The sequence below is a fragment of the Hibiscus syriacus genome, unplaced genomic scaffold (assembly GCF_006381635.1).
Source record: "Hibiscus syriacus cultivar Baekdansim isolate YM2019G1 unplaced genomic scaffold, ASM638163v2 tig00111993_pilon, whole genome shotgun sequence".
Lineage (NCBI taxonomy): Eukaryota > Viridiplantae > Streptophyta > Magnoliopsida > Malvales > Malvaceae > Hibiscus > Hibiscus syriacus.
In genome coordinates, this window is record NW_024063232.1 from 390,090 (window position 1) to 414,151 (window position 24,062).

Consider the following 24,062-nt stretch of genomic DNA (forward strand, 5'->3'; position numbering starts at 1 on the left):
GATAAGTTTTTCATGTTCAAACAAAGCATGGGGGTAGATATCATGTTTGGGTAGGATTTGCTAAAGCATGATTGGGTAGCCAGCATGTGAGTGTAGGATTTATTAACAAATTACTATCCATCATTAATTTCTTTATGTTTACTAATTGATTTTCTTTTGTCTTTTGTTTATTTCATTTTTTCATTGCACTATCCATTCCATGGTGTTGATTCGTGATCTATGTCCATATACAAGGCCAGTAATATGGAACGAAAGGTTCAAAAAGAGGTTAAAGATAATGCAGATGTGCTGAGATAGTCTGAACAGTCCCAACTGACCAATGGAGATAGTTTGATGCCAGGATATGTGTCAAATTTGTTTGGTTACACCCATATTAATGTACGTCAGAATGATTTGAGCGAGCTACAAGAAATTTGGGGAAGATGGGAAGCAGTTGATAACCAATTGTTTTATTAGTTATATGACGATATCTTTTATCTCTTAGATGTTCTAATTGACCAAAATATGTTTAGATCCCTTGCGCAATTATGGAATCCTGCTTATAGATGCTTTACTTTTGGAAGAGTGGATCTGACACCTACTATAGAGGAGTATCGAGCTTTGATTCGTTGTCTGAGGTCCCAAATGAAAAGAATATACACCAAATTTCCAAACACTCATTCTTTCAAGAAGAAATTACTCCTGATGACTAGAATGAGCGAAGAATGGGTTGTCAGAAACATCAAGATGAAAGGAGGCAGCGAGTACATCTCTTAGACTGCTCTGAAAGAAGTAATTGATCATCATCTTGATAAGAGAAAGAAGTTTTATTTATTTACTTTAGGGATTAATGGGCTCATTATTTTTTCGAAGGTACTGGGGTATGTAGATGTATCAGTTGTCGACTTGTTTGAGAGATTAGATAAACACGTAGATCTTGTTCCAATCATTTTAGCCGAAACATTTCGTTCTTTAAGTTCTTATAGACGAGAGGGAGAATGACACTTTATAATCTGTGCACCCCTGATGCTAGTATGGATCCTTAGTCACTTCAAGCATGTTGAAAGAGCATCAGTACGAGTGTTTCTAGATGGGTTTTCACCTTTGAAAGATTTCCTTTCCAAAGAATGGTCTGGGGGTTTCACCAAAGATAAATGGATGGTTATCTTCAAGGATATCAGAGATGGTGACATATTGTGGTGAGCTTCATGGAATGTCTCTTCAGATATACTATACAAGTGTGGAGAGCGAGACTGAGTTTGTTTTCTATGTATTTAGGGTTTTGTAGCGTATGCACCTCTTCTAGTTTCTAGGCAGTATGGGTTAAGGCAATTCATTCTAGAAATATGGGATTTGTCAGGGTTGGAGTTTGCATTCAAGGGAGAACAATAAAAGAGTAAAGTCAAAAGAGTTGCTGATGCATGGAAACAGACTCGTCGTGTAAATCTCTTCACCTTTGGTCTGAAGTTATCTCAGGAGTACGAACAATGGAGAAGCAATCGAGTAAATGATAACATCCCAATGGTTAATCCCTGAGAATATTCAGCCTACGGAAGAACATATAAGAGTGGTGACATCCCCGCTAGAGCTAGCTAGGCACGACTTCGAGGTGGAAAGAAAGTAGTGGAGAGAAATCTTGCAAAAGTTAGAGGATGAACTATATCAAAAATAGGTGGAGATTGACATTCAAAAGAGTCGAGCTGATCAAATTGAAAAAGTTGAAAACAACTTTGACTGGACTTCGATGATCTTCAACTATCCTACCAGCAAATGATGAAAGCTCATATGGCTTCTAGCTCAAGTAAATCACCTCCTGAATAGAGACAAGAAGTAGAAAGCCTAAAGAGATAATCTTGAGAAAGTAAAGAAGAGTTCAAGCAAAGTAGGCATCAAGTTAAGATTCTATCGAAAGAAAAAAGTTCCCTAGAGCAACGATTACAAGAGAATAAAACCAAAAATGAGAAGCTAAAGGGGAAGATTTTGAGTTTAGAGGCTGTATTACGACGATATCGAAGTTGGGAATGTAGCTCGAGCTGTGGAGAGGTTGAATGTTTAAAAATGAGCTTGAGGCTATGGTTTAAGATTTTTAGAGGCGGGTAAATATGCTTCCGATAGTTCCTTATGAGAGGGTTATACAGTGGCGTTATCATTGGAGCAGGCTTAGTCTAGAGTTAAACAAAGAGATGACTTCATCGCTAGTTACTTAGAGCATGCTCAAGGAATAACTCAATATTTAGTCAACTTGTCTCATGAAGCTGCTACTGTAAGTGAAGGACTGGAACCCGAAACTGAAGAAGCCCATAGGATCATGGAATTGCTGGCACATATGCAACAGTTCCGAGAAGTAATGAAGATCTATATGTGATATGTTCCGACCTTGTAATTAAACTTTGTTTCTAATATAAAAAGTTGTTCTAAGGAGTCGTTCCAAGATCAACATCTTGCATTTTGCATATGTATTTTTATTTTTCACAATACATCTCAATTTCTGCACCACATTTGTATTCATTCATAGTCATATATTTCATATTAATTAATAAAATATCATAATTAACAAAGTATGACAGAATACTAGAAATTTCCTAGCATCCATATAACAACATAAAGAAAGCCATGGATGACAAAATCGCTCAAATTCAGAGAACTCAGCTAGAGATACAAGACAATATGAGAAAGATGCAAGAATATATGTTCAATGCTCAGAAAGAGATGTTTGCTAAGTTTGCTAGTCTGCTTGAAGAAAGGAGTCCTGAGCATGGAAAAAGCCATGTGCCCGAAACTGTAACTGAGGGACCACTTTACCCACTTGGGTTCACCCCGGATAAATCTCAGAATATTCAAGAAACACCCGTTCATACTGGGAAAGTACACATCAATCTAGTCAGTGCCTCTGTGAACTTATATCCTGGATCTAGTTCACATCATGAAGAACATCAACATCACCAAGTTCCAGATCTTGATGAAGAAGCTAGGTTAGAGCAAAACAAAAAAATGGAAACAATGGAGAAATCTCATGAGGAATTATAAGATTAGTTGCAAGAAAAGTTGACTAAGTTATAACAAGATATGAGGAATCAAACATCTAGTTCTTTACAAGATGTATCGAATTAAATGATCTAGGTGATGGCAACCAATGCTGTTGATAGAGAGGAAATTATTGTTAAAGGATACCAATGTCATCAAAATAATATGTTAAGAATGGTAAACTACCTTGGAGCGTCCCACCCAAACCTAGGGAGGAGCCTCATTAATCATGAGCAGTTTGAAGCCTCATTAATGCCTCTCACAAAGAACTAGAAGCAAGAGAACTCATCATGATCCCTGATTTGGTCATCCACATGAATTTAGGGTGCCTAATTTTGAGAAATATGATGGCACTAGTTGTCCTCTAATTCATCTGAATTTTTTTTGTAGAAAGATGAAAGGTATTTAAATGATGATAATCTTTTGATTCATTACTTCTATGATAGTCTTACTGGGCCAACTGTAGTATGGTATAACTTTTTGAAGAAAGAGCATATCAAGATATGGGTCGATCTAGCTGATGCTTTTTTGGGACAATATCGATATGTCAAAGGTTTAGTCCCAAAACATCAAGACCTTCAAAGAATAAGGATGAAGGCTACTAAAAGCTTTAAAGAATATGCTCTAAGATGGAGAGGAGTAACATTACAAGTTCAACCTCCCTTGTTAGAAGAAGAAATATCATATATGTTTCATGATTCTCTTCCTACTCCTTTCTTTGAGTTGATGTTGGCAAATTCAATGAAGGACTTCAAGGATCTTGTGACAAATGGGGAGTTAATTGAAAACGTAATCAACAAAGGAAACTTAAAAGTCCTTTTAAAAGCCTAACTGAGCAAGAAGAAAAAACTGTTGAGGTGAATGAATGTCACGCCCAGAGCTCGCACGGCCGTAAAAGAAAAGAGCAGCTAGTCGCTCGAACCGACCAAAAAAGTCTCACGATTGAGAAATACTCTAAAAGGGCTCCAAACCTTTATATTAGATTGTACCCCCATTTTATTAAAGGTAAATACCTCATACCGAGGCCGGTGAAAGTGCCACCAAACCCTTCTACCCATAGTTATGATCAAGATAGTGTATGTGATTTCCACTTGGAGGCATGGGGGCATTCTACGAGGAATTGTAGGTAGCTGTTGAAGGAGATAGAGACACTTGATGAAAATGGGACGTTGACAAAAGAATTGGTAGATTAGTGGATGACAGATATGATTAAGGCATCAAAGGACAATATGTAGTACCCGTTTGGGTCAGGTGCCACTGCATTAGATATGTAATGGGACATCCTAATTAGGAAGAAGTCGTTTCATCCATCATAAAACTTTATTCCATTTGCAGTATCTTGTTTGAACTTATGTTACTTTAAATATGGTGAGCATTGAATCAAATTTGCAACTGGAAATTCTTTGAATATCAACTGAATTAAATTTTTTTAAAAATGATTAGTGGTATAAATCTTTGACAAGGTGACAAGATTGAAAACTGTATAGAGCAAGGACCCTGGATCTTACCCCAAAGATACACTCGAACACCATACCATTCTCTTGCAGGGAAAGATATAGTATTCTCCTCTCATAAGGGAATAAACAAGAGGCTTGGCATTCGTGTATGCATAGGAGTGGACAACATGAGGCATCTTTTGTGTATGACATTACAAAACTGACTAGACCACACTTTTATTGAGGACGTTCAATGATGATCATAATCTTCACAGATAAAATAGTCGAGTAGGTAAATATAGTTTAGGTTAGTTACTTGGAAATTAAACTCTAAAGTTGAGATTTTTTTACTTTCAACAACACCTAGTCTATAACAGGTTCTTCTTAACAAGCTTAAGAAATTGAATTAGTATACCCAGAATGTAATTATATATATACAATAAAGCTTATATATTCCACTAAAGCAATTGGTTATAGAGAAAACTAAAAAGCCCTGGCTTTATGAATAGATTGCATTCAAACCATGACATTGCTCGGGTACTTGGCAGTTCGGTGTTTGCTCCATTGTAATTGTCAAGTCGAAGACTTTGTAGTAAGATGAACCCTTCAGCTAGCCCGATAAAGATGATTATAATATATATATATATATACAATAAAGTTGAATTCAGCTAGCCAAACAAAGGAAAATTAAATCAAATCTAACTAAATAAGGAGTTTCGGTAAAGAGGGACTAAGGGAGTTAAGGAACACTTGTTATAGTCAATTTCACACGAGCACTCAGGAATTTCATTTTTAGACTGATATTTTTGCACTGCCTTTGTTAGAGGAGTCTACAAAGCTTAAACAAATGAAAGATTTCAGAGAACGAAATAGAAGTGTTCTAGAAAGTCTAGTAATTGATTATGCTAGTTGCGTCATTTTGTCCGCATCCGATTAAAATACCAATCCAATAAAGAGGGGCATGTTGCAATATTCACAAGGACCGAGAAGGAAATGACATTTTGGTGGCCAAAACCTTAGAAAATAGGAAGCCAACCCATCAATTATGATACTTGTCAAAAAGCTATAACTCTGAAAACATTAAAGAGCTATTGATTATTTTAATATTATGTGAACTCATGTTTATAATTTGATTCGATTATAAGACTGAATTAAGGGCCAATACTTTATAAAATTCTTTCATTCTTTGATTTCTAAAATAAGAGAAAAGAGAAAAACATTTTCAAAGAGGACAAACTCAAATGTGAAAGTCCTTGGAATAGGTGAAACCCTTTTTGCCTCAATCAGGGAGAGAGAATAAGCGATGCTAGAACATGAAGCACTCCACATTCTTGAAAATAAATAGTCCAGAATATCAAAAGGGGTAGAAAATAAAACTTGTCTTCCTCATGACATTGTTTGTAATTCATCTAGAAGAAGATGATTGTCTTATTTGAAAGATGCACATATCACAACTCATATAAAAAATGCAAGACATTTTTGTTAGAAGCATTAATCACTACTTAAATGTTCATAATGTTTGTGGCATCACAAAGAGAAGTCCTCAATCTATTCGATAACACTACTGTTTAGTGACACCAGATTGAGACATTCAAGATTAAGATATGTTAGCACGAAGGGAGCCATGAGTACCCACTTTAGGGCATGACTAGAAACCCAGATCATGCTGAGATGACGAGATTCATACCAAGAAGACATTGAGAATGAGTCTCACAACTTGGATTGTTAGGTGAAGACCATGAATTTGAGTACAGCTTAACTTGTAGAGGAAACCAGTCGAGCATCAATTAAGAGTAGAGTCCTGGAAAAATAACTCTAACAGCGTAATTGAGTCAAGGACAGAAAGGGCCATCAGAGTCATATTTCCGACCATAACAAGAATTCGAGAGAGAAAACACTTCTTCTAAAATCAAGACAGAAAACAAAGGCCCCAAGATGATTAGGAAGATCTTCATAAGTTGCAAGCTTAAAATTATGAGTTCCTACATTGATATCTGAGTAAACCCTAAAGAGAAGTGATCAAGTGGAACAAGACCGAGTTCCCTACTTTGAAATCAAAGAAAATTGAATCACCATTTATGCATTCATACGACATCATTTGCATTAAAGAAAATGCACTACATTGATACATTTAATTGCATTCGCATTTCACATATAAACACATGTCTCTTATAGATATTCTAGTGAAAAGAGAAGATTCATGATGTCAAAATCCCCACAAGTGAGAGATAGAACTCAAACCTCATATACAGGGAATCATATTTAGAGAGGTAGAACCTGAGGAACACAGGGGGCAATTCACAGAAGAAACATTACTTTGAAGGGCATGTTACCCGACCATTAAGTGATATTAAAAAAATGAGAAAGACATTTCCAAAGTTTCCCATTTAGTATTTTAGAAAATGAAATTTTTGAAAAGTAAGAAAACGATTTCCAAAGTTTCTTACTTAGTAAGGCCTTCGGGCCATTAGTAAGTTATTCTAGCACGATGATTAAATCATTCGGGTCATATGTAAGTCTTTCGAGCAAGATGATGAGTTCTTCGTGCCAACCACAAGACCTTCGGGCAGGATGTTTTCAGGTGATTTTCAAAATGATGAGAAAGCGATTTCCAAAGTTTCTCATTTAGTATTTTTAGAAAATGAAATTTTTAAAAAGTAAGAAAGCGATTTCCAAAGTTTATTACTTAGTAAGTCCTTCGGGCCATCAGTAAGTCTTTCGAGCAAGAAAATTAAATTCTTCGGGTCATCTGTTAGGCTTTCGAGCAAGATGATAAGTCTTTCGGGCCATCCGTAAGACCTTCGGGTAGGATGTTTTCACATGAATTTAAAAAAATGAGAAAGTGATTTTCAAAGTTTCTTACTTAGTAAGTCCTTCAGGCCATTAATAAGTCTTTCGAGAATGATGATTAAATCCTTCAAGTCATTTGTAAGTCTTTCGATCAAGATGATAAGTCTTCGGGACATCCATAAGACCTTTGGGTAAGATGTTCTCACGTGGTATTCAAAAAGATGAGAAAGTGATTTCCAAAGTTTCTCATTTAGAATTTTCAGAAAATGAAATTCTTGAAAAGCAAGAAAGTGATTTCCAAAGTTTCATACTTAATAAGTCCTTCGGGGCATCAGTAAGTCTTTCGAGCATGATGATTAAATCCTTTGAGTTATTTGTCAGGCTTGCGAGCAAGATGATAAGTCAATCATGCTATCCGTAAGACCTTTGGGTAGGATGATTTCACATTAACTTTTAAAAAAATGAGAAAGTGATTTTTAAAGTTTCTCATTTAGTGTTTTTAGAAAATGAAATTTTTGAAAAGTAAAAAAGCAATTTCCAAAGTTTCTTACTTAGTAAGCCATTATCAGTACGTCTTTCGAGCATGATGATTAAATCCTTCGGGTCATCTGTAAGTCTTTCAAGCAAGATGATATATCCTTCATTCCATCCATAAGACTTTCATACAGGATGTTTTCACGTGATTTTCAAAAAGATAAGAAAGTAATTTCCAAAGTTCCTCATTTAGAATTTTCAGAAAATGAAATTCTTGAAAAGCAAGAAAGTGATTTCCAAAGTTTCATACTTAATAAGTCCTTCGGGGCATCAGTAAGTCTTTCAAGCATGATGATTAAATCCTTCGAGTTATTTGTCAGGCTTGCGAGCAAGATGATAAGTCAATCATGCTATCCGTAAGACCTTTGGGTAGGATGATTTCACATGAACTTTAAAAAAAATGAGAAAGTGATTTCCAAAGTTTCTCATTTAGTGTTTTTACAAAATGAAATTTTTGAAAAGTAAGAAAACAATTTCCAAAGTTTCTTACTTAGTAAGCCATTATCAGTACGTCTTTCAAGCATGATGATTAAATCCTTCCGGTCATCTGTAAGTCTTTCAAGCAAGATGATATGTCCTTCGTTCCATCCATAAGACTTTCATGCAGGATGTTTTCACGTGATTTTCAAAAAGATGAGAAAACGAACTCCAAAGTTTCTAATTTAGTATTTTCAGAAAATAAAATTTTTGAAAAGTAAGAAAGTGGTTTCCAAAGTTTCTTACTTAGTAAGTCCTTCGGGCCATCAGCAAGTCTTTTGGGCATGATGATTAAATCCTTCGGGTCATCTGTCAGGCTTTTGAGTAAGATGATAAGTCCTTCAGGCCATCTGTAAGACCATCAGGTAGGATGTTTTCACATGAATTTAAAAAAATGAGAAAGCGATTTCCAAAGTTTCTCATTTATTGTTTTCAGAAAATGAAATTTTTGAAATGTAAGAAAGTGATTTCCAAAGTTTCTTACTTAGTAAGTCCTTCGGGCCATCAGTAAGTCTTTTGAGCATGATGATTAAATACGTCGTGTCATCTGTAAGTCTTTCGAGCAAGATGATAAGTCCTTCGAGCCATCCATAAGACCTTCGGGCAAGATGTTTTCATGTGGTTTTCAAAAAGATGAGAAAGTTCCAAATATTCTCATTTAGTATTTTCTTAAAATGAAATTCTTGAAAAATAAGAAAGAGATTTCCAAAGTTTCATACTTATAAGTCATTCGGGGCATCAGTAAGTCTTTCGAGCATGATGATTAAATCTTTCGAGTCATCTGTTAGGCTTTTGAGCAAGATGATAAGTCATTCAGGCCATCCGTAAGACCTTCGAGTAGGATGTTTTCACATGAACTTTAAAAAAACTGAGAAAGTGATTTTCAAAGTTTCTCATTCAGTGTTTTTAGAAAATGCAAAGTAAGAAAGCGATTTCCAAAGTTTCTTACTTAGTAAGTCATTTGGGCCATCAGTAAGTCTTTCGAGTATGATGATTAAATCCTTCGGGTCATCTGTAAGTCTTTCAAGCAAGATGATAAGTCCTTTTGGCAATCCATAAGACCTTCGGGCAATCCATAAGACCTTCGGGCAAGATGTTTTCACATGATTTTCAAAAAGATGAGAAAGAGATTTCCAAAGTTTCTCATTTATTATTTTCAAAAAATGAAATTTTTGAAAAGTAAGAAAGTGGTTTCCAAAGTTTCTTACTAAGTCCTTCGGGCCATTAGTAAGTCTTTCTAGCATGATGATTAAATTCTTCGGGTCATATCTCAGGATTTCAAGCAAGATGATAAGTCCTTTGGACCACCCGTACGACCTTCGGGTAGGATGTTTTCACATGAATTTTAAAAAAATGAGAAAGTGATTTCCAAAGATTCTCATTTAGTGTTTTCAAAAAATGAAATTTTTGAAAACTAAGAAAGCAATTTCCAAATTTTCTTACTTAGTAAGTCCTTTGGGCCATCAGTAAACCTTTTGAGTATGATGATTGAATCCTTTGGGTTATCTCTCAATCTTTCGAGCAAGATGATATGTCCTTCGGGCCATCTATAAGACTTTTGGGCAGGATGTTTTCACGTGATTTTCAAAAAAATGAGAAAGTGATTTCCAAAGTTTTTCAGTTAGTATTTTCAGAGAATAAATTTTTAAAAATTAAGAAAGCGATTTCCAAAGTTTCATACCCAGTAGACTATTTCCAAAATTGGTAAGTCCTTCGGGCAATCAGTAAGCCTTTCAAGCATGATGATTAAATCTTTCGGGTCATCTGTCAGGCTTTCGAGCAAGTTGATACGTCCTTCGGGCCATCTATAAGACCTTCAGTCAAGATGATTTCATATGGTATTTGTAAGAAAATGAGAAAGAGGTTTTCAAAATTTCTCATTTAAAATATTAAAAAAATAATAAAAAGAAAAAATAAAATAATAATTAAAAGAGAAAGAGAAAGAATAATTAAAAAAATAAACCTTCTGACATGCTACTTACTAACAGATGTGTCTTTCACAGGACCATCACATGTAGGAGGAAAGCAAAGATTCTTGGGTGTGGAGAAGCACATCAATCAATTAATAGGTTTTGCACACGTGAGATTGGGGCAAATCAAACTAGATTTAGTCTTTCTTAAGAACAACGAATCAAATTAAGTTCAATTCAATCTTCCCTGGAAAACAGCGAAGTGAATCGAAATTTTTCGAGATATGATTACCCGAAAGGGTGAAGCAGATTAAGTCCGACCTACCTTGAAGTTGCAGTAAAGATGACTAACCTTTCGAATTCCTTAGAACCGAACCCAATAAAATTAAGCTATCTTTTGTATTTGCTTTGTTATTGTTTCATAATAACAAGCAAAGAGGGGAAGCTATTATACCTTAATTTTACCCAAGTCAACATTGGTCCCTGTCCTCCACGTGAGTAGCCCAACTAGTCTCAACCTAGCCTCATCACCAATATTTTAGAAGTTCCCCCCGAGCTGGCACTGATTCTAGAAACGCCAGTTGTCCCTTCCCTCAACAGCTCCAATGGCCATGGATTCCTCCTTATCAGCAATAACATATATTCAAACAGGGAAGGGAGGATAAAAATCGAAAATAATGAAATTTGAAAGAGGCCCCCATTTCTTTCATTCGAAAAAGAAAATTGAGAGGATTACAAATAGAATCATCTCTAAAAAAAGGGGAGATTTTTGGGGGGAGAAACCAGAAATTGAGGGAGAATTCATCAATAAAAAAAAAGTACCCAAAGGGATGTAACTGTGAGGGGGAACTGGGGAAAACAATTGTAAGGGTCTCTGGCACACATCTTCCTTCTGTAAATTGGGAATTTACTTCCCCATTCGAAAATCAATGTAAACACATGGGTTCCCTCTTTTTAAGGAACCGAAGCAAAACCAACATTGGAGAAGGTTTTTTCTCTCTCTTTTTTATATGTTTTCTTTTTTTGTGTTTTCGAAGCAAACAAAATAGGAAGTAGAAAAATAGTTTTAGTCGGTAACTCGCCGAAAGTGTTGTCGTCGGTTTTGTCGGAGTAGAGAGTGGGGACCAGTCGTGTGAGCCTCGAATAAATGAGAGGGTTGAGAGAGAAGCTGAAGTGTTTTGGTTCATTTGGGTTAGCCACTGACCTTCTCCGGTCAATGTTGGGGGTCATTGAGAGGAATAGCGCCACCAAGATGGTCGCTAGAGTGGCGAAGTGAGCGTTGGCCATGGTTTTTGGGGCCTTGCTCGAGTGAAAGAAAAATGATATAAGAGAAGAGAGGTGTTTTTTGGTCCTTTAGACCTTTGGGTTACGTTCACCGGTCGTTCTGACACCGACCAAGTGGTAGAGTGCCACCGTAGTAGCAGTGGTCGACGATGTTTGGTTGTGGGTTGGTGAGAATGGCGACTGCATGGGTTAAGAGATTTCAAGCATTTGTTTTAAGTTTCAGGTTGAAAGTGAAGTAAAACAAAACAATGTGGCTTAAATACTTAAACTTTAGGGTTTAATTGTTATTAGGTCCTCATATGTTTATTACTTTTTTACATTTTAATCACCTGTAAATAATCTTTTGGTCCTCCTTATTCTCCCGTATTTTTACAAAGACGTCACAAATTTTCCTTTTTTATTGCGATTTGGACATGATGATTTCTTTCATTTTTATTTTGGACCATGTTTGGTCTCTTTTAGAATTCATGATCTTGCCATCAAGTTCTATGTGTGTTACACTTTAGTCATTAGACTCATATATCTTAAATTTTTATTTATCGCACATTCGGCATGCTATTTTTGAAGACTTTTATTTTAATCCTATGGATGTTTGGGGTTTATCCCGGTTCCAGTGCTCACAGTTTGGTTAAGTTCCATTTTAATCCCTCAATGTATTTATTTCATTTGTTTATCATTTGGCAGTGTGGTCCATTTGTCTTTAATATTTGATGCTTCAATCCTTTATGGCATCAACAAATATAAGCATGATTTATTATTTTGTACACATTGATTGTGTATGTACTGTATGTTGTAACTTAGGATAAAATCATATTATTTTACTAAATAAATATGTATGTTTTGCGCAAATATTTTATTCCGTGTGGTGGTTACCCTTTTTCTGCGTAGGTTAATATTGTTGTTTACATGATATCATTTTTACATGAGATGTATGTTATCCTCGCGAGCATAACTCGATCATATCAAATATTTGGATTAAGGGTAGTACCCTTTCATTTTAAAATCATTTTAAGGTTCTTGTCTTAACTTATTAGAGAGTCACTTCCAATGATTTTAAACTGAAAGTGTATCCCAACAGTGAAACTCCAAAAAAATGATTCCTCACCTAAAAATTGGGAATGAGAGAATAAGAAATATTTGTTCATTTAAATTCTTCGAGAAAAGATATTTAGAACTTATCTAAGGTCTGATCTCGACGTTTTTAAATAATCAAATATTCTTCTTCTTTCTAGAAAGGATTGGAAATTTTTAATTTAATTTGTTTTTGTGCATTTGAATATTACGATGGAATTGCAATATTTCTTTATTTCGATTGAAGTAAGAATTGATTGCCTCAAGGTATGAGGGGTCATTTCTTCTCGATATGAAATAATTAAATATTATTAGATTTCATTTTAAAATTCATAAAGTGTTGTTTTATGTGATCCTAGGTTAAATTAAATTGAACTTGTGAAATTCAGTACAAAGACAATTAATTAATCGACTATGTATAGATTTAGGGCTCTGCGGGGGTGCTGATCATTCCCCACGCGTAACCGACTCCCAAACATGACTTTTGATAATGCAGAGCATAAATTTGTCATTTTAATGAATTTTTATTTAAAACGACAAAATGTTTTTGGGTGCCTAATTACACCCTAATCAAATATTGATGGCGACTCCTCAAACGTATCTTGTTTTATTTAAAGGGAATCCCAATTTTTTGAAGTGATATTTTTTAAATCACATTTACTTTTTTTAATTAAAAATTAATCATAAAAAGATAATTAAAAAATGTGTGGTTTTTAAAATTCCATTTGAAAGAAGAAAATTGTTTCGACACTTCTAGATTTTTTTTCCTTTTCCTCTATTTCCCCCACATGTTATATTAACATTTAAAATGAATTTTAAATTTATTTCATGCCAAAAGACCAATTTCCCTTATATCCTTCAATATTTAATAAAATGTCCTAAACAAAAATTTCCTAATTAATCATTGAACATTTCAATTTATTAAAACCAAACCACTAAATTTTGAATTCTTACGCTTTAGTCACTGACCCGATGTTTGGGGTATTACATGGATTATTAATATTTTCTTTTATTGATGAGTTGTTCTCTTCATTAGATGTATTTGTTTTAGTTGTTTCTGAAACATTTATAGCTTTTATAACTTATGAATTATTTTTAGAACTAGTACTACAGTATGTAGTATTGTAATTTAGTATATAATTGTAACACTTATTTCCCGTTTACCCATACGTATACGAGGTACAAATGTCACATCACTAATATTATTATTCTTAAATTCGAAATCCCGTAAAATTTTGTTTCAATTTTATAAACATTTAATTTACTTAAAAGAAAACACATATTAACTGAAGTAGACAAACAAAAAGAGTTGTTCAACCAATTCATCATTTTACAATAGTTTGATCTACATACTGATCAGACTGTTTTTACTAAACCCTATTCCATGCCGACTAAAATATGACAAAAATAGACTGACATGTCATAAGGCGACTCTGACTGGATGTCCAAAGATCTCCTTACTTAGTTGTATTCAACCTACACGTGAAATAACACCTATTAAGTATTACTTAGCGAGGCATAATTAATCACAACTAAAATTCTAAACACCAATTATTTTATTATACTTCCCTTTCCAATAAATTTTTAACTCCAATAGTTATTCTATAATTTGCATCATTGATGCTATTAACCTCATCTATCAACCATTATTAGAATCTATAAATTATGTAGGGAATTCATATAATTAGTATGATTTCCTTACCATTTTTGCACACAAAGTGCCCGATCTGGAAATTCATACACTTAGTATGATTTCCTTACCATTTTAGCGCACAAAGTGCCCTATCTAGGAATTCATACAATTAGTATGATTTCCTTACAATTTTAGCACACAAAGAGCCCTATCTGGAAATCCATACACTTAGTATGATTTCATTACCATTTTAGCACACAAAGTGCCCTATCTGGAAATTCATACAATTATTATGATTTCCTTACCATTTTAGTACACAAAGTGCCCTATCTGGAAATCCATACACTTAGTATGATTTCCTTACCATTTTAGCACAAAAATTGTCCGTTGGTAATCACCATACATATATCAATAAATCATACCATTAAGACTATTACAGCATATATGTACATAATTAAATGCACTCACCTGATTCGCCTTGCTTAAATATCCTGATTGGAAAGATGATTACTTCAGAACTTGACCCTTGTCTTTCGCCTAACTCGACTCAGGACCTTGATTTCGATCTATCCCTTATTTATTTATATACATGCATAATATCAATTGTTAGAGTATTTCCTAACAATTATAACTTAACAATAATCAAAATACTTATTATTAACCTTTCTACAACAATATCAGCCCAACTTAAGATTTTTGGCCCTTCAGTATCGATACCCCCTTCCAGTATCGATACCAAAATTAGCTTCGATCTAACCTGGTATCGATACCCTCACCATGGTATCGATACTACTATGCTATGGTACCGATACCCCCACCAGTATCGATACCAAAATTAGGTTCGATATTTCCTGGTATCGATACCCTTACAATGGTATCGATACTAATCGTTAGTATCGATACTGATTTAATCAGTATCGATACTTCTCATATGATTCAACCCAATTTTTTCCAATAGTATCTGTACTGTTCTATCAGTACCGATACCCTTGTCCATATTTTCTAGTTTTCAACCCAGAATTTACCCAACATTAGCTAATTTTCCTCTCATATACCCCTAATCATACTATATAACACTTCTCTAATTGGCCTACTATCGTTCCTTCATTTAGACACTTAAAACATCTATTATTCCACAAGAGCATTTGATTCCAAGAATCACACCACATCTCTAACTTGTTATTTCACTCAACCAATGCTTCTAATATTCCATTTACCTTGTTGACAAGTCAATTTTACCAACAACCATTAATAAACCTTCATATATTAACATATCATTATTAAACTAATTTTCTTAAATCTTATTTATTTCCCTTATCTCATTATTTTAATCCCATCTAAACCTTCTTTAAGCTTCCGTCATATACAAGAATTCAATAACTAGCAAAAATTGAAGGAATAAACCATTAACTTAAAAACTTACCTTTGAGCTTGTGAGAGAACTCTTCTACGGGGAAATAGTAAGAAGAAGAAAGAGAAATTTTGTAACCTAAACCCCTTTTCCTTGTATTAATACCAATTTAAAATACCTTTAAATCTCTTCCCTTAAAAAGACTAGAATGCCCCCTTAGTAATCCATTATCACAATTTAGTCTACAACATTAATCTTAATCCTTCTCATCTTTCATTATTTAATAAAAATAAATCCTAATATTTTTTAATCCTTTCAATATAGTCCCTAAATCAATATTTGGAGCATTACAATTCTCCCTCTTTAAAAAATTCGTCCTCGAATTTTAAAGAAGTACCTGAAGCAAAGAGATGTGGAAACTGCTTTTTCATATCCTCTTCTCTTTCCCAGGTAGCCTCTTCCACCTTATAATTCTGCCAAAGCACTTTGACCAATGGAATCCTTTTGTTACACAATTCCTTGGTTTCCTTAGCCAAGACCCGTATGGTTCTTTCTCATAAGTCAAATCTGATCGGATTTCTATCTCTTCATTAGTGATAACATACGAGGGATCCAATCTGTATCTCCTAATCATCGATATATGGAAAACATTATGGATCTTGTCCATATCTGGAGGCAAAGCTAACTAATAGGGCCAACGTTCTTCAATATCTCATACGGTCCAATAAATCTCAGACTTATTTTTCCTTTTCACCCAAATCGTAATACCTTCTTCCAAGGTGATACTTTTAAAAATACTTTATCCTCCAATTAATACTATATCTCTTTCCTTTTTAAATCTACATAGGTCTTCTGGCGATCCTAGGCTATCTTTAAATTGCTCTGAATAATTTTCACTTTATTCACCATATCTTTCATCAAATCCAACCCTATTAGATCTCGATCTTTCAATTCAAACTAATTTAACGGTGTTCTACATTTCCCCCCATATAGAGCTTCATACGGGGCCATCTTAATACTCGATTGATAACTATTATTGTACGTGAATTCTGCTAACGGAAAATACTTATCCATGATCCCTTAAATTCAATCATACATGCCCTCAACATATCTTCCAATATATGAATGGTTAGTTCCGATTGCCCATCTGTTTGTGGATGAAAAGATGTACTAAAGTTCAATTGAGTACCCAATGACTCATGTAAGGACTTCTAAAATCTTTAAGTAAACCTTGGGTCTCGATCAGAAACTATCGACATCGGTACTCCATGCAGTCTCACTATTTCTTTTATAAACAACTCCGCAAACTTATTCATCGAATAGTCTACTTGAAACGAAATGAAATGAGATGTATTGGTCAATCTGTCCATTATAACCCATATCAAGTCCTTTTTACTTGGTGATAACAGTAACCCCGAAATAAAATCCATTGTTACCCGTTCCCACTTTCATTCAAGAATAGATATAGGATGCAGTAATTCAGATGGCACCTGATGTTCAGCTTTCACTTACTAACATGTTAAACATTTAGCACCAAATTCTGTTACTTCCCTTTCATGCCAGGCCACCAATAACGATTCTTCAAATCATGATACATCTTATTTCTGCCTGGCTGCATAGTCAAAGGGCTATAATGGGCTTCGTAAAGAATATCTCTCCTCAGATCAATATCTTCAGGGATACAAAGTCTTCCTCGGTAATATAAGCATCCATCATTCCTTATTTTAAAATCTTTACTCTCTTCTTTTTCAACCTGTGCCAATTTCATCAAACATTTCTTATCTCGCCCTTGCATCTATTTCACATGATCCAACATTATCAGTTTTAACTTTAATTCTACAATCAAAGCACCATCTTCATTCAGAGACATATGTACGTCTAGGGCCCTTAAAGCTGCAAAAGTCTTTCGACTGAGTGCATCCACTACTATATTAGCCTTGCTCGGATGATAGTCAATAATCAAATCATAATATTTCAAGAGTTCCATCCATCTTCTTTGTCTTAAGTTCAGCTCTTTTTGAGTCAACAAATATTTTAAACTTTTATGTTCTATGTAAACCCGGCAACGCTCACCGTACAAATAATGGTGCCATATCTTCAAAGCGAATACAATTGCGGCTAATTCTAAATCATGTGTCAGGTAATTTCACTCGTGATTCTTCAATTGTCTGGAGGCATAAGCCACAACCTTCCATTCTTGCATCAACACACAACCCAACCCATTATGGGATGCATCACTATACACTACATATTCTTTACCCGACTCAGGTTGCACGAGTACTGGAGCCTTAGTTACAATTCTCTTTAGCATCTTAAAACTCTGTTGGAACTTCTCTGTCCAAAAGAATGGTACATCCTTTCGCAACAGCTTAGTTAGCGGCAGAGATAACATTGAAAAATTCTTCACAAATCATCTATAATAACCAGCAAGCCCCAAGAAACTCTGAACTTCCGTAATATTCTTTGAGGACTGCCAATCTACTATATCTTGAATCTTCTTAGGGTCCACTCTAATGCCTTCTGCCGAAACTATATGACCAAGAAAGAAAATCTCAGACAACCAAAATTTGCATTTGGACAACTTAGCATATAACTTCTTGTCATGAAGTTTCTAAAGGATTACACGAAGATGAGAATCATGGTCCTCCTTTGTCTTGGAATAAACCAGGATATCATCTATAAACACTACTAAAAATTGATCCAAGTATGGTTGAAACAATATGTTCATTAAATCTATAAACGTTGCAGGAGTATTTTTCAATCCAAACGGCATTACCACAAATTCGAAATGTCTGTACCAAGTTCGAAAAGCCGTCTTGGAGATATCATCTCTTACAATCATTAACTGATGGTACCTTGACCTCAGATCTATCTTAGAGAATACAACTGCTTATTTCAACTAATCAAACAAATCATCAATCATCGGAAGAGGATACTTATTATTTATTGTTACTTTATTCAACTGGCGATAGTCAATGCATAACCACATAAACACATCATTTTTTTCAAAAATAGTATAGACACTCCCCATGGAGACACACTAGATCGGATGAACCCTTTATCGAGTAGTTCTTGCAACTGAGCCTTTAATTCCCTTAACTCCGTTGGATCCATCTAATATGGAGCCATGGAAACAGGTCCAGTACCCGGATAGACCTATATTCTAAATTCAACTTTGCGATCTGGAGGTAAACCCGGTAACTCTTCAGGAAAAACCTTTGGAAACTCTCTAACTATGGGAATATCATGTAGCCGCACACCCGGTAATCGAGTGTCTATTACGTTAGCAAGAAAAACAACGCATCCTTTTGATATCCATTTCTTTGTGGTCATATCGGATATCATATTTGACAGGGATTTTTCTTCTCTTCTATCACTACAATTTCAAAGCCTTCGTATCCTTTAAAAATAATCGCTTCTAACGACAATCTACCCATCGATGGTGTGAAAACAACCAATCCATGCCCAAAATGATTTCAAACTCATCAAAGGGAAACTCCATCAAATTTGCCAAGAATACCACCCCTTGAATCTTAATTGGACATTTTATACACACCCTAGTTACCTTTGCACTTTGACCCATAGGATTAATCGCTATCATTTCATTAGCAATTGGTTCTAAAGTAATTCCTCTAGTTCTAATCAATTTGGTACTAATATATGAGTACGTAGAACCATGATCAATTAGAACAAAAACAGGCTCATCCAGAAGGTGAAATATACCTGTTATGATCTCCGGATCATCCCGATCATTATTAGTCTTTATATTATATACTCGGGCCACTCCCCGAGTTTCTTATCTCTGGCTAGCCTTAGATTGACCGCCTGATCTTCCTCTCCCTCTACTTCTATTAGGTGTTGATATTGATCTCTCAGACTGTACGGATCCATCACTATATTTCTTCAGGCAATTTCGCCATATTCCCCATAATTGAAACAAATACCGAAATCGCCTTACATTATCCTCCTTGTAGCTTGCCATAAGTCTTACATCGAGGTTTTCTCTCCATGAGCTAGCAACATAGGATTGGGACTGCTTAAAAAACTGTGAAGCTACAGAATGATCAGTTCTAATGGTGAATTAAGACCCTGAACCCTTTCCCCCTTTTTACATACTGTGCATATGAAGACAATCCGATCCTTTTTCTCGTTGCATACTCTACTCCGCAGCTAGAGTCTCCTCTTGAGCCATTTCAATCACCTTCGCTCTATTTATCACTTTTTGCGGACTAGAAAGATTTAACGCCGACATCCTTTCTTTAAGCTTAGGCCTCAGACCCTTAATGAACCAATCTCAATGAGCTTTATCATTATGAACAACTTCTGTAGCAAAACGGCTGAGCTTATTATATTCGGCCTCGTATTCATGCACCGCTCGATCCCCTTGTTTCAAGCTCAAAAACTTCAGTAACATTGATCTCATGAAATGCTCCCCGATATACTTATTTTTGAACTCCTCCTAGAAGAATTGTCAGTTCACTTGATCTGGCGCATACATCGTCGTGTTTGTCTACCATACTCTAGTCGAACCTAGGAGTAATGACATTGCTCTGCCTAGCTTTTCATGATCGGAGCACTGTAGACTTTCTAACATCACCTTAACGTCATTCAGCCATAAGTCTGCATCCATCGGGCCTTCACTTTCTTCTCCCTTAAACTTAGGAGCTCTCAAACTTCTTAACTCATTTGGGATTAGCATTCTCAACATTAAAGGAGCAGGGGGAGGCGGAGGAGGTTGAAATCACGTCATAATAACATCTAAAGCTTCCATAAAAGCTTTGAACTCTAGAACATGCATGCCTTGAGGTGTCGGTACACTGGCATTATCGGACGGAATCAGATGTTCGCTATTCTCTTAATAGCTCTCACTATCTGATTCGTCTCTACTCTCTCGACCAACATCTCTTTTGGAGTTCGTAGAATATGACATCTATCATATCATCATAAAATAATAACTACATTAGTAAGGAGAGACATCTTTCTGAGTTTACATAAAAACATTTACACTTGATTTGGCCGAGAATCGGCTAAACCTATAGCTCTGATACCAATAAATGTAACACCCATCTCCCGTATACACATACGTATATGAGGTATAGATATCACATCACTAATATTATTATTTTTAAATTCTAAATCCCGTAAAATTTTGTTTTATTTTTATAAACATTTAATTTGCTTAAAAGAAAACACATTTTAACTTAAGTAGACAAACAAAAAGAGTTGTTCAACAAATTCATCATTTTACAACAGTTTGATCTACATACTGATCAGAGTGCTTTTACTAAACCCTATTATATACCGACTAAAATACGACAAAAATAGACTGATATGTCATACGGTTACTGATGAGGCGGCTCTAACTGGATGTCTAAAGATCTCCTTACTTAGTTGAATTCAACCTACACGTGAAATAACACATATTAAATATTACTTAGTGAGGCATAATCAATCACAAGTAAAATTCTAAACACCAATTATTTTATTATACTTCCCTTTCCAATAAATTTTTAACTCCAGTAGTTATTCTATAATTTGCATCACTGATACTATTAACCTCATCTATCAACCATTATTAGAATCTATAAATTCCATAGGGAATTCATACAATTAGTATGATTTCCTTACCATTTTAGCACACAAAGTGTCTTATTTGGAAATCCATACACTTAGTATCATTTCCTTACCATTTTAGCACACAAAGTGCCCTATTTGGAAATTCATACAATTAGTATGATTTCCTTACCATTTTAGTACACAAAGTGCCCCATCTGGAAATCCATACACTTAGTATGATTTCCTTACCATTTTAGCACAAAAAGTGTCCTTTGGTAATCACCATACATATATCAATAAATCATACCATTAAGACAATTACATTATATATGTACATAATTAAATGCACTCACCTGATTCGTCTTGCTTAAATATCCTGATTGGAAAGATGATTACTCCGAAACTTGACCGTTGTCTTTCGCCTTACTCGACTCGGGAGCTTGATTTCGATCTATCCCACATTTATTTACATACATGCATAATATCAATTGTTAGTGTATTTCCTAACAATTATAACTTAACAATAATCAAAATACTTATTATTAACCTTTCTAGAACAATATCACCCCAACTTAAGATTTCTGACCCTTCAGTATCGATACCCTTACTATGGTATCGATACTACCCTACTATGGTATCGATACTCCCTTCCAGTATCGATACCAAAATTAGCTTCAATGCAACCTGGTATCGATACCCTCACCACGGTATCAATACTACTATGTTATGGTACCGATACCCCCATCAGTATCGATACCAAAATTAGGTTCAATGTTTCCTGGTATAAATACCCTTACCATGGTATTGATACTACATCGTTCGGTACCGATACTGATTGAATCAATATCAATACTTCTCATATGATTCAACCCAATTTTTACCTATGGTAACGATATTGTTCTATTAGTACCGATACCCTTGTCCAGATTTTCTAGTTTTCAACCCGAAATTTACCTAACTTTAGCCAATTTTCCTCTCATTTACCCCTAATCATACTATATAACACTTATATACTTGGCCCTACTATCTTTCCTTCATTTAGACACTTAAAATATCTAATATTCCTCAAGAGCATTTGATTCCAAGAATCACACCATAATCTCTAACTTATTATTTCACTCAACCAATGCTTTTAATCTTCCATTTACTTGTTGACAAGTCAATTTTACCAACAACCATTAATAAACCTTCATATATTAACATATCATTATAAAACTCATTTTCTTAAATCTCTTTTATTTCCTTTATCTCATTGTTTTAATCCCATCTAAACCTTCATTAAGCTTTCATCATATACAAGAATTCAATAACTAGCAAAAATTGAAGGAATAAACCATTAACTTAAAAACTTACCTTTGAGCTTGTGAGAGAACTCTTCTACGGGGAAAGAGGAAGAAGAAGAAAGAGAAATTTTGTAACATAAACCCCTTTTTCTTATCTTAATACCAATTTAAAATACCTTTAAATTTCTCTTCCCTTAAAAAGACTAGAATGCCCCCTTAGTAATCCATTATCACAATTTAGTCTACAACATTAATCATAATCCTTCTCATCTTTCATTATTTAATAAAAATAAATCCTAATATTTTTAATCCTTTCAATATAGTCCCTAAATCAATATTTGGGGCATTACAATAATGATACTTAAACAAAGCAAATAATTCTTTATGTTCTTCATAAAGTTTTTTTTATTAATTTCAAATATTCTACTTTTTCATTCTTATCCTTAGTAGTTGAAAAATTTAATTTCCAATGTTCCATTAATTCTTTATAAGATTGAAAATCATATTTTTGTTAAGGTGTATACCTCTTTTGTTTTTTCTTACATTCATCCTTTTTAGATGAACTTTCAGATAAAGTTTATTCTTCATCTAATAATACTAATATAGTGTTTCCATTTCCATAATATGAAGGACCTAAATCTATATCATCTTCTTATTTAGAATATATCACAACTTGATCTAATTTATTGTTAATATCATATAATAATTTTTTAGATTCACCATTTAAATATATTTCAGTTACATCTCCAAGATTACTAATTTTTTGTTCTATTTTATTAACTTTATTATACATCTTATTTAAATATATATATGTCATATCTATTAAACTATTAAAACATTTACTAATATAAGTAATATTATTTTCGTTCTTAGAGTCTGTATGCATAATATGATTGCAATTTTTATCTTTAAATAAACAATATGTTTCTTCCATGATTTTATCTTCGGTACTTAAAACCTTCCGTCATATGAGAAAATCACAAGCTTTACAACAACAAGGCCTAAACGTCACTTCAACAGAGTGAGAAAAAAGTAAAGCATAATAACAGATATATGGGTTTTAAGATAACATATTGAACTGAACTGAGTGCAAGATAAAGATATAACTTACATTAATACTTGTATATTATTACTCCAAAGATCGAAAACTCCGGGGGGTTGATACCAATTACAAGGTCATTCGGTCTCAAAATTCATGGGTCGGTTCGTCTAAACCCCATGAGTCCAAATTTGGTGGTTATTTCATCGAAAAAATATCTCAAAATCAGTGAATCTTGATTCAAACGTTTCAGCTTCCTCATTTTTAATCTCCAATTTGTGGGCCTCGTAGCAAGTTCTGACATAATGGATGTCGGATTTGTACTCAAGGTGTCGAGGAGAAACGACCCATGGAATTTGTGACCGAACGTCCACCATCTACAATGGTCTAAGGCGGTGACGGTGGCATCCGACCAGCTTTTGTTTTTATTTTATAGTTGGGCAAGCAAAATAGGAGTGAGAGTAAAGTTCAGTGAGGAACAGTGTAATTTATACTTTTTATTTTATAATAAAAAATGACACGCCATCACACCGTTAGAGAGTTAACAGCAGAGTGAGCAAAATGATTCAATTTATAAAGTTTAATGAGCAAAATAGAAAAATTAAAAGTACGGTAAGTAAAATAAGAGAGAGTAAAATTCAGTGATGAACGATGTAATTTACCCTAGTTAAGTATTGGGTTGATATTTAAATCAA

At 34.4% G+C, this 24,062-nt stretch overlaps 1 protein-coding gene across 1 annotated transcript in view; it reads left to right on the forward strand.

The window, feature by feature from the left end:
- Nucleotides 1-3,102: 3,102 nt before the first annotated feature.
- The window catches only part of LOC120173942 (copper-transporting ATPase RAN1-like), a 32,648-nt gene continuing 11,688 nt past the window's right edge, over nucleotides 3,103-24,062 (forward strand). The window contains exons 1-2 of the mRNA XM_039180968.1: nucleotides 3,103-3,180; nucleotides 3,394-3,556. Of these exons, the coding sequence (XP_039036899.1) occupies nucleotides 3,103-3,180; nucleotides 3,394-3,556 (241 nt within the window). The remainder of the gene's footprint in view (nucleotides 3,181-3,393; nucleotides 3,557-24,062) is intronic.